General features: G+C 27.7%; 1 protein-coding gene across 1 annotated transcript in view; it reads right to left on the reverse strand.

Moving 5' to 3' along the window:
- Positions 1 to 369: 369 nt before the first annotated feature.
- Positions 370 to 13393, reverse strand: part of LOC142323523 (uncharacterized) — a 49731-nt gene continuing 36707 nt past the window's right edge. Inside the window, exons 13-14 of the mRNA XM_075363285.1 lie at positions 10002 to 10085; positions 370 to 2789 (exon numbers count right to left, since the gene is read on the reverse strand). Of these exons, the coding sequence (XP_075219400.1) occupies positions 2786 to 2789; positions 10002 to 10085 (88 nt within the window). The 3' untranslated portion in view covers positions 370 to 2785. The remainder of the gene's footprint in view (positions 2790 to 10001; positions 10086 to 13393) is intronic.

Below are 13393 nucleotides of genomic sequence, written 5' to 3' on the forward strand. Positions count from 1 at the left end.
CCGGAGAGTGATGGGGCGATAGACAGTACTTTGCAGAGCCGTCATTCATCCACGCTTGCGTGGATGAATAAAATCCTATTTCTTCGCCACACCGTCAACAAATGAAAAAAAAACAACAAACATCCAGACATTCTGATTTATTACAAGATCGGTTTCCTTTCATCATAAGAAGCTGAATCTTTTTAATAACCTTGTTTTGCTACATTTTAACTTAAATTATCATTCCTGCCATTAAGTCTCATAACTAGGAATCAACAATACATAAATCTGATGTAATACCATCTTCTATTTTGAACAGCTCTTATAATAATACAAAAATCACAGTGAAAGGAAATAACACATCAAATAAAATATTTAATTTGAGCAGTTTTTTATTTTGTTTAACAATAATATTTTATTTTAACATAGTAACAGAGAAATTAAAGGAGAATAATAATATACAATGAAAATGAATGCTCTTTAATATTGCACATGTATACAATCCATTGTATATTCTATATTACTACATTAATACAATTTTATTATTAATACTAATTCTAACCAAGAATTATAAGTAATTATGCAATCGTGTACATAAATAAAATTAGACATTTTTTTATCAATCAGTATTCCACTAAACCCTACTTATTCCATTTTTAACTTATGTCTAATTAAAATTTTAATGGATTTTCACCGTATTTTGTGGTTATTGTATTTTTATTTAATTTTTTAATTTACCAGGTGACCTGTAACTAACTACATTCATTTTCCAAAATGTAGTTAGTTGGAAGCTATATGAATGCTTACAAAAATACAAAAATTTAACAACAAATTATAAACAATACAAAAAAAGTGAAATAAATAATAGTTTGTAAATAAAATTTATACATTTAATAAATAATGAAAATTACTCTTTATTGCATTTATTTATTTACTTTTTAAAGAATAGATTGAGATTTTGTTAGAAATCATAAATGACAAGTAACTGTATTTCCTAAATTACAGCACTACTTCGCTAATTTATAAATATAATTCTAGAATTATACTAATTTTTTTTTTTGTTAAGAGATCTTACAACTATACATGTAAAAACATTTTTTTATACTCTTCATTTTATGTTAACGCAATATTTCTAATCTATTGTTAAGTAAATACTCTTTCTACAATATTCATCAGAAAAGAAAATGTCTATTTTGAGTTATATCTTTTGTACCACTTGATGGAAAATTTTGAGTTTTATAAATAATAAAGCTTGAACCATTCTATGTTATTCTTGTATGTTCCACTTTATTTGAAGGAAACTGCAGAAATTATGGAATATTACACATAAAAGCTACTCCATATTTTGCCTGTTGTTTTAATGGTAATGCAATTTTAATAATGCATAACTTTATAAAAATGTCATACAAAAAATTGGGTTGAAATATGTTTAAGAACAGTTTCATATGTCATTAAAGTAATTTTCTTTAATTTCTGGAACAGTCAACTTCATTATGACAGCTATTATTTAAAAAACTTGCTAACACAGCTCTCATTAAAGATAGAAATTGTTTTTACACACAATCATGTTCACTATTAACTTGAACTACTAAGGTGTACGGAGAGTTTCATAACTTTGATTAACAAGAAAGAAACAAGAATTGCTCAACAATTTACTACTAAGTAAAAATTGTTAAGTATATTAAAAATTACTAAGTATATTAAGCACAAAGTTTTATCTCTGATTATGGAGTCTTTAATTTTTCCAATGGTTTTAATTTGTCATTTTTTTAAATTGTCCCTGACTTGGATAGGAAATTTTTTGGCACTGAACCAACAGTTTTAACAACACTACAATCTATAATTTCATTTAAAAATTTGTTGGAAAAGGGTTATAAAGGAAAGAAAAATTTTCAGTTAAACTTGGTAAGGATGTTGACTGTCCGGTAGAAAAGAGACTTCACTTCATATAAATAGAGACCTGAGTAAACAACTGTGATTTTATTTTCTTGAATGAAGAAAACAAGAATTGTGACAAGACAAGAATTTCTATTAAAGTGCATAGTAATTTTAGCTATCAGCCATAAAAGTGTTGCTCTGATGTTTATAGAAAAGGCAGATAATTGCCTTTTCAATTTGAGATTTGTACAGTTACTCAGGTTTGCACTTATATTAAGTGAAGGCTCTTTTCCACCAGACGGACAATAACCCTACCAAATCTAATTGAAAATTGTTCTTTTCTTCATAATCCTTTCCATCACATTGTTAAATGTGATTAAAAAAAAATTTCAGATACTGGGCACAAGAAAATCCTACGCAGCTACACCAGTGTCCGTTGCACAGCCAGAAAGTCACCATGTGGTGTGCTATGTCATCTTATGGTGTTATAGGCCCTTATTTTTTTTGAGGATGACAACGGTCTTGCGATTACAGTGACGTCGGCTCGTTATGTAGCCATGCTTGAAACCTTTGTTGTGGAACAACAAAAGAGATTTCCACCAATTCTTAACACAGCCTGGTTTCAACAAGATGGAGCAACGTCACATACTGCATGAATATCGATGGCAGCTGTACGCCGATTGTTTGGACAACATGTCATTTCACGAAATGGTGACATTAGATGGCCTCCCAGATCGCCTGATCTCTCAGCTTGCGATTACTTTTTGTGGGGTCACCTTAAAAGCAAAGTGTTCCACAGTAGATCTGCTACAACGGAAGAACTGAAGGCAAAGATCCGAGAAGCAATTGCCGAAATTTCAGTTGAGATGTTACGTCAAACGATGAACAATTTAACGAAGAGACTTCGTGAGTGTTTACGTAGATGAGGTCACCTGAAAGATGTCATATTTACAAGATAAACTAAAATGTATGTATACTAAATGGCAACATTTGTACAATTACATGAAATAAAATTAATTTTCTAAAAAAAGTTTTTCATTAAAGTTATTGAATTTTTTTAATTTCCCGTTTCTTTGAATCACCTGTGTATATATATATATATATTATAAATAATATTGGGTAGTACTCAATGAAGTGTTCATTGTTACCATATTCCTGAAGCATATTTACCGGATATGAAAAGTATGGTAGATAATGTTAAGTATATTTTCTAGGTCAATTTATGTAATGGACAACTACTACTTAATTTATTATTTGCAACTAAATAAAAAAATGTTTACTCTGAAGGATCCTATTAAACACAATGCTTGTCATCATGACTTAGACATTCATTATGCCTTCATGTATTCCCGCCTTAAATACAATACATCTCTTGGGATTTCCTCAAAAAGTCAAAAAGGTTTTTAAAATACAAAGATGGACTGTCATTATTATATGGTGCCCATAAATATGATTCATGCACACAAATATTTAATAAATAGGAACTTTTAATTTGTCCATATATTATAAATGTGTAACCTTTTGATAAAAACAATAATCATTAAAATAAAACAAAATAATCATAAAAATTTTTTAAAAAAATCAATAATATTAAAACTCTTTTTATATAACTCGACAGAATACTTCGGCTTATTACACTTCTTTAGCAATTTTTAATAAACACTGATCTAAAAGATTTTTCCACTAACTTATTTAAAGTAAGTGGAATCTTATATAAAGATTCTCTTATTTATAGAAACATCATAGTTCAACAAGTTTTTAAATAATACTAATTTAAAAAAATAAAAAAAAACCTAAATATTTGCTGCATCTCTGTTTAACTTGTACATAAATATATGCTCAAAATTTTCATTACTACCTTCTGAATTATTTACTTTGTGGTTATTTAAATTTAGTATCTTCATGTATTTCATATACCATTACTTCATGTACCATTATTTCATATACATTTATTTTTAATTATTAATGTAGATTTTAACCACTTTCGTTTTTTATTTTATAATTAACTTGTAGATTCTGACCAAGGTTTTACCATGATTTCCCTTGATCCATCCAGGTAAATATTAGGGCAGTTCTGTTTTATATATTTAACTCTTCCTTATAAGACCAATAATATATCAATCAACAATCCAAATAAAATATTTATTGTTAATAAATTTTATTGAACTAATTATTTTTATCTTACCTTTTAATTTTAGTAAAATTATATAAATATAATTCAACATATGAATGTAAAACCATTGTTCACTTCATTATTCAATTATTTTTAATTATATTATATAATTTTTACTAATAGGAAAGTTAATGTATGATATGTTTCAAATAATCAGCACAAAAACAAAGGTTGGCAAATTCTGCTATAGTGTTCAGAATAGATCACACAGTGATAGGATGACTTTTCAGATGGCTGAAAAGGCATAAAACATACTGAGAAATTTATAAAAGTGATTAACTGAAAAGTTATAAAAAAATTAGTAATACGCTAGCAATTTGTTTTAAGTTTATTTGTTCAACATTTAATTTGGAACAAGCAAAATAGTGGAATGCAAGAAATAAACTTTTTTACTATACTACTTTGGGTTATAAAAGCATCAAAATTTCCTATTTCAACTCTCTAATTAAGAATACTTTAGATAAAATGTAAATCATATACATTAATAAAATGGAAAACATAATAGCTCCTTTAGATGTGGTTAGTCACTTTAAAATATTTTTTTATGAAATTTCTGTATGCAAATCCTTTGTGACAAGCATTCTAATATTACTCAAAACAACAGCAATTATAAATGGTGATATTAAATACAGGCTTTGCTACCATTTTATGTGTTTATGTTTATTTGTATTCTTGACCAAGACTGTATCTAATATTAAATATACCTTTTAAACATAATTATAGAAAATAAAATGTAGTATCTAAAAAAAGTAGAAAAACACAAACAAAACAGTTTAATCACACATTTATTAAATAATTCTAGAATTAATTTTTCTAGTAGTTATGTTCCAGTAACTGAATACAAATGTATAAAAATACGTAAACAGTAAGTAATATAGTAAATAAATAAACAGAAATAATAGAAATTAATGTCTTATGCACCAATTCAAAAATATACTGTAACCATTTCTTAACAGACCAAAGTATATTTTATGAAATATTAAGTTTTTGCCGAAATATCTGCCTACTGATGACTCGGATAAATCATACTACAAGGATGGAATCAAAAACCTTTAGAATCGTCAGACTTTAAAGAAGATTATGTTGAGATATGAAAGAGAATTTCCCCCAAATATTGTATCTTCTTTAATTTTGCAAGACCTATCAAACATCCCTCATATTTAAACAATAAAGTAAAATATTTATTTAATAAGTAAATACTATATGCTAAATATTTAAGACGGCCATTTTTTTTCATAAATAAGTTTTTTTTTTAGATAAAAACCCAAATGTAAATACCAATTAGTTTATGATACAATTGAGACCAGACTACAAAGTAAATAGCTTTTATACAGCGAATAACTAATAAACTATGTCTTAGTTTCTTTTGAATTTTATTATATTTAGATGCTTATTTATCTCGATTTTTTTAGTTATTTATGCCTTGTTATTTCAGATACGTAACAAAATAATTAAATAAAGAATGTATTTTCAAATTATTTTAAGTTTAGTGGCAATAATTTTTGAAAATATAATACATTCATTCTTTAGATGTTTGGTCATATAGTAGCAATTAAAAGTACAAACAGGCACGTAATTATTTGCAGAATTCTTTAGTTTTATAGCTATATATATGGAGTACAAAAAAATCACAAACATAATCTGTTCAACAGTATCATCTAGTTTTTATGTGTAAAATCAGTACAAATACACCAAGAACTAGTAATTATTAAAATTGTTCACTAAACTGTAATTATAATTAAATATTTTATATGTACTTTTACCAAACATGGATACAGGAAAAAAATTAAAATTACAAAAAGAATGACACATTAATGTACCCAAATCCCTCTATTTTTTTAACATTCATTCAAAATAGCTGAATTCTTTCAAACCTAATGTCAGCAATCACATTTTGCTGATATATTTATTTTAATATCAATGTTAATATTTCTGAATTAGTGTAGGTTACATTTTGAATATGGTATATTGCCTACAGCATTGCTTGGTTTATTACATTGTTTATCTTTATAAAATTCTACTATTGCTCTTAAATATCATTGAATTGTTCGGAAGAAGAGTCGATAGATCAAGTACTTCTATAAAACTAAAGAGAGAGCTATCCTACCATCCACTATTAAAATGGGGTTCTGTAATGATACTACAACTGACTACCATAAGATAAATCTGAATATAAAATACCTTTAAAAAAAAAATTATGTTACTTTTTAAAAAGTTTAAAAATAAAAAAATAATTATTAAACTGCAATGAGAGGCCAGTTAATCACAATCAACTTAGGAAAGTTTAATACAAACTTATTTTTCCTTCAAAGGTATGCTAGTCTGTTCTACACGTAATATTTTCATAAAATTTGTCAGATTAATTCAGATTTTTTTTACCACAGATGTCACTTTAAAAACCACAATGTTCTATTAGATCACCTTATATACAAGTAAATACAACATTAACAAAATATAAAATACACTCTTAATCAACTTATACATTATTAATCACCAAAAGCTATTGAAATTCTGAATATGGCCGCTGAATATTTTAAAGAAAAGATTAATACATTTACATTATGCTAAAGTGATAATATGACTGAACACTACTCAGCGAGACAAAAAGCATTTATTAAATATAATCACAGTCAAATTAAGAAAATAATTACACAGAGATTTGGATGAATTACTAACACGCACCCAACCACATAACTGTACTAATAATTAACACTATTAATATTAATTCATATTAAGGCATTTCATCAGCACATCAGTTACGAATACAGTTCACTCTATAGATCAGCCTTATCCTGGATTTAACATTTATCTTTACTTACATTTGGAGTGTGGAAAAATGACAGGAATGAGGAGGGAAATGCAGACTAGCTAATGGAATGAAAGGGTTATGGAAGCAGTGAGGAAGAAAAATCAGTGTTTAAGAAAGTGATTTAAGAGTAAAAATGAGGAGGATACGGAAATGTACTATAAGAAAAACAGGGAGTGCAAGAGACTGCAGGTTTTTATTTTACCAGTAGTAGTATCAAGTAATATTTTATTTCCATAAATTATAATAATAAGAAAGGCTGCCTTAAACAATAAAACATAAAATGTTGTCTGATATGCACACTATGCTGAAATATTTAAAATATGATTAAATGATATCTTCATTAAATTCACATGTTTAGATGAAAAAAGGATGATGCTGACTAATAAAAACTTAGATAATGTGATTAAAAGTGTGAAGGACTAACAGTACATTCAATTCTTATTGCTAGAGTGTGTAAATTAAAGAATTAATAATATAATATAAAAAATTGTTTTAATAAAACATTTCAGATTTGTACGATATTCAGTGAAGAGTTTCAATTGTATAACACAATTCCAAAATTCAATTTTTTGGGCAATTGGAGTAATCGGTCAGGGAAATGTTTAGACAATGTAGTGAAGTGTTTTTTATAGTGTAGTGACAATGTAGTGTTTTTAATTCAAGAATGGTTACAAAAGTAAAGGAAATGTATTATGTTTTGTTATTTCCCATACTTTACCGCCACAGTGTCTATGAAAAAAAAACACATTTAAGTAATGTAACAGTTCTAATTCCTGATATGTAGAAACCATTAACCACTAAAAATGTTAATTCTAATTCAAAATGATGTTATGCAACTCAATTATTTGGACCAATTTTTCATTCTAATATAACAATTTTAAAATATATTCACAGACAAAATGGAAACACTGACTGTACTTAACAAACAAATTCTGGTAAAAATCACCAAAAAAGTCAATTTTAATAACGATTCTATACAAAAATTAATAACAAATTTAGTTAAACCAATTAGTGAGTTTTCAGATATTTTTTACTTAGGAATAAGAAAGTATAATCAATTTATTTTATTTTAATTCTTTGTATTATTTTATAGCAACATACAATTCTGAAAACCACCTTGTACAATAATATTAAAATTAGAATCTTACTGATATAAGGAGTGCTTGATTTTACTCTCGTTCTCCATTAGTCAAATACAAATTTCTTGCATAAATTATTACTTTATATTTTCATAATAAAGATAATTTAATTTTAAAATAACAGTACATTTATAAAATATTAATACATAATAAAAAATCCTAAACACCAAAAAAATAAGAAAATCAATCATAAACTAAGGAAAAACTAAAAAGACAATGCATCTAATGGTTGTGGGCGATTCCTTTTTTTTAATTTAACTGAACTGAAAAAATCTCTAAATCCAAATTAAAAAAAAATAAAATTTTCATTGCTACAAACCTTTTCAGAAATTATAGGCTTATCATAATTACTGGAAATAAATAAAATCAATAAAGCATCACCAGCTTCATTTAACATATCTTGAAATAACTGCATAATAATAGTCAAAATAATTTCATAAAATTCTATAAATTTACATAATAAGGTTGCCTGGGTTAATATCCTATATTAAATTACATAGATAAAAATGTTGCATTTAATATGAGTATAAGCTCATGACATGAATTGAGTGCATTCATGTCACTGTAAATGACATTAAAATACACTTTATTTTATAAATTTATAGTTATTACACTTACAGTTAGTTTTAAAAATATTAAATATTCATGTAATTTTACAAAAAAAAAAGAAAAGTTAACCAACATTAAATATAAAACATGTACAAATACACATAGCATTATTGTTTCTATTGAGACAACCCCATGTATAACAGCAAGAGCATTGTCAAATGTACCTAGTGGTATTTATAATTTTATGCAAGTAATTAAACAAAAATCTTTTCAGTGTTATTGAAACCTAGACCGTGTTTTTCATAAATATGACAATAACATTAGAATATTGAGTTGGTAATATAAAATACATACTTCTTATTCTACTAAATATTGTATGTTCTCTACAAGCTGTTGTTAAATTGATATGAGAATGTCTTTTAGATTTATATGTTGTAGGAAAATTGAAAAATGAGGCTTATTGCAATGCGCTTAGCTAATTTGAAATTTAAAAAATAATCTAACCAAACTTAACCTATGCTCGCTAGTTAGGTTAGCAAGTGAAGTGACCATACATTAAGGTTGGTTAGATTACATTTATAATTATAAGCAATACTGAACCAGTTAATGCATAGTTTTTAAATTCCTGATTGTATAAAGATAAAAAAGTAAACAAAACAGCTCATGAACAATTTTCTAGTGAAATATAAGCAAAATTTTATAACGGCAACCTGCATATATAAAGAACAAAAAAACCAGTATACAGTACTTAATAAGTAGGAAAAATTCAGCTTTAAATAATATCAATAATAAAAAACAACCAAAAAATAAAATAAATTAAACTATATCCTACATTCCATGTTCACACAAGTAAAACAATTATTCATTTATGCTGTATTTTTATTGTTCTATGTTCAATAAACATTTAAGGTTATTGATGTGATTTTACCTATAAAACAAATAATTTTTTGGTAACAAAAATTGGTCCATATTTTCTAGAAGTCCAAATTAGTGAGATTCTAATTATCAGTCTAATATTTTTTTGTGCACACATAGTAACACCAATTTGTATGATAATTTTTTTTGTAATTTTAGAAGTTCTAAATTTTGAGTATTTTTTACACATATTAAATCCATTAAGAAACACTCTAAATCCAAATTTTACAAAACCATTTATAAAATATTAATGGCCCACATTGTAAGAGCTCTAAATTAAAACCAAATAATATCAGCTGCCTATACCACTTTATAGCACAAGATGACAAGTACATATAATTACAGGAAAAGAAGAAAAATTACAATGAAAATACAACATAAAAACACAATATTATCATTGCAACTAAAATAAAGGCTTATAATACAAACAGAAATTACTCATTATAAAACATTTAAGTTAAACAAAAAATATATATGAAATTAAACAATTATAAAAAGATTTTAATAACTTAAAAGGTAACAGTGCATAAAGTAAAAGAAATTAAAATAAAATAATTACAGATTATTTTCTTTGGGACGTTCAACTAAAAATTCCAAATAGCACACTGGAGTCTCAGGATCTTTATTAGTATGATGCTGTTTCCTGTAATAAAAGAAAAAAATAATTATTAGAAAAAAAGCACAAATATAAGAAAAAGTGAAAGAATTAACAAATAATATTCAAATTTTTTTCTATTATCACGATTACAGTAAATTATTTATGACTGTAATAGAGACCAATAACACAGTCTTGACAGAATCAATAGAAGTCTCATTAATTACAAGTTACTGATCGACTAATTAGGAACAGGAATAGTACGCTTGCCTTTACTCAGTAGGCACCTCAGCCACAAGCTTGAATTTTGTGTAACCCCTAGATTAGAAATAGTCTTTGGACAGTTTTTCAGACACACAGGTTCACCAACACAACTAAACCCTAATAAAGAAATGGCTGCCCCACCAACTACCAAAAACAGAACCCATTTGCAGTCCCGTCCCATGGCACCACAAATGGTCCAACTCCCATTGCACTACCCAAAGGAGAAGGAATGAAAGAAAAAGAATGAGATGGGAAGAGGACGAAGGTAATTAATACACAGAAGCCTATGCATCTGATATATTGTTCCAGTTTTTACTAACAGTTACAATATACATACTTTGTCCCAGTAGTTTCTTAATTGGGTAATTTTTAAAAAAATTGAAAGTAAAACTTATAATCTTAATGGTCAAACATTAAACAAACTACACTAAAGGAGAAACAATGAACCACTAAAATATACTATTTCCAAATTGTCTATGGCTATAATTTTTACAAAAATATTCAAATGCCTTTAGATTTTTTCTCTAATTGGTAAAAATTTGTTTTTCAACCTTTAATTATACTGTATTCAGTTTGTTTGTAGATTGAAAAATAAACAAACATTGCATTTGTGTTAGTGAGTTCATGATGATTCTGTTATGTCATGTTCCGTGTATTAGTGTCAATTCACAACACAGCCATATCTTTATAAAACATTGTAATCATTACTCATCTTTGTCACTGTATAAATAATTTGTTACATAGTAGTTAGTGTAATGAAAAGTTTATATAACATTATGTCTTCTCAGTTCTATTAAAACTCTTGATCTTTTCATTTGATAACTCTTTTGTTCCCGTATTCAATTTTTGTGTTTCTGTTACTTATTTATTTACTCTAATGTAATTTAAAGTTAATATAATGCAATTTTTTTAAGTTTACTGGAATGTGAGTATAGTGTATTTCTACATTTGTGTCCATACGTCTTGAGTTATATAATCTTTTTGATACCATGTCTGATACTGATTCAGCTGATAATAGTGCAGAATTATTGATATCCTTTCTGAAAAAAGGGTCGCAAATAAAGCCCTTAAGTTATGCAGAAAAACACATCATTTTAAATGCTTACAAAAGCGAATTACACAGTAATCCAACGGTGTTGATTTCCTGGATGTCCTTAATAAAGTGCTAACATAAGTGGAAGTTGTACTGCTTCAGTGTACATGTGATTCGCGAGTATAAATCTACTAATGAATTACGGTTTTTTAAAAAACAAAACCCTGCAGGTTAATTGAAGAAAAGGTTGATGATTTTTATAAAAATGCGATTCGTAAAAAAGTACACAAATTTTATTTATTGAGAAATGGTTTAGGGATGTGTTACATTCTCTGGAAGATAATTCACTTATTATCTTAGACAATGCCCCTTATGATTAATGTAAAAAATAAAAAATTTCAGCCGTGTCTTGGAAAAAGAATGATATCAAAATGTGGCTTATTTCAACAAATTTTTGAAGAGGATGAAATTAAGGTCCAATTATTGAAAAGGGTTTTGCATATTAAAAGTAATTTTACTGTGTATAAATCTGATGAGTTAGCAAGATCCAGCTGCAAAACTGTGCTTTGATTACCTCCCTATCATTTTGTACTCAACCCAATTGAGTTAATTTGGAGACAAATCGAAAGTTACGTAGGGTCAAAAAATATCACTTTTAAAATATCTGATGTTAAAAATTTATGCTTAAAAACTATCGATAAAACAGGCCATCCCAACCCTGTGGGGGAAGACACCCGCCTAGTGAGGTCCAGTCGCCACACCACCCCACCACCTATTCCTTGCCCTGTTGGGCTTTAACAGGAGTCGTCTATTGCCCTCTGACTTTTTATATCTCATAGTAATAAGCCTGGCCTTGTTGGGATGCCACCAATGTAAATGCCTCAATAAGCATTTGCATTGGTGATTTAATAATTCAGCTTACTGCTTTCGCTGTAGGCGAAGACATCTTGAATGTTCTACATTGTTACCCACTGAACTAGCTAACCGAGCTCACCGAAGTGAAAACCCACGCCTAGTTCTACTTAATATGAGCCAATTTCATGAATGTGTTGTAATTCGAGGCAAAATAAACACAACATACCACCAAACATGTTGATCGCAACAACAAAATTTAGTCCTAGTTCCCTTAGTGAAACTCAGCTTACGCTTTAGATAAAACAGGCCAGCATGTAACATTTACTATTAAACCAAATTATTGGGAACTGGATAATACAATAGAAAACAAAGCCTCTCATTGTACCTCTTAATATTGACAGCACTACAAATTTCTCGCATTCAGATAACAAAAACTGAATTGAATTTATTATTTGTTTATTATCATAGAAATTTAATTTAAGATATTAATGAACTTTTATTGTTTGTGGACATTAATGATTTCATAACTGAAAAAAACTCATATAATGTCTTAATTTTTAAAATTTAAAATAAATATATAATTTAAAAAAAATATAATAGCATATGGTTACTGAATTTTAACGTCGTGTAGTTTCTTCAGGATTTCTTCATTCAGGATTTACTTGTGAATCGGCCAGCTGAACACTTGTATGTGGAGTCTATTTACTTAAACTCTATAAATTAACTGAATAAGATATATATTGTGATGTTTTAAAATTACCACTTTATCAATACAGAACAGTGCACTAATTGGTCCATAGAAGAAACTTTTTCTTTCGATTTGTCATCTTTTAACAGTAATTATTGCACACACACACACACACACACACACACACACACACACACACACACACACACACACACACACACACACACACACACACACACACACACACACACACACACACACACACACACACACACACACACACACACACACACAGAGAGAGAGAGAGAGAGAGAGAAGAGAGAGAGAGAGAGAGAGAGAGAGAGAGAGAGAGAGAGAGAGAGAGAGAGAGAGAGAGAGAATCTCTCTAGAGAGAAGAGAGAGAGAGAGAGAGAGAGAGGAGAGAGAGAGAGAGAGAGAGAGAGAAGAGAGAGAGAGAGAGAGAGAGAGAGAGAGAGAGAGAGAGAGAGAGAGAGAGAGAGAGAAAGAAGAAGAAAG

This window comes from Lycorma delicatula, chromosome 4 (genome assembly GCF_047948215.1).
Source record: "Lycorma delicatula isolate Av1 chromosome 4, ASM4794821v1, whole genome shotgun sequence".
NCBI classification, from domain to species: domain Eukaryota; kingdom Metazoa; phylum Arthropoda; class Insecta; order Hemiptera; family Fulgoridae; genus Lycorma; species Lycorma delicatula.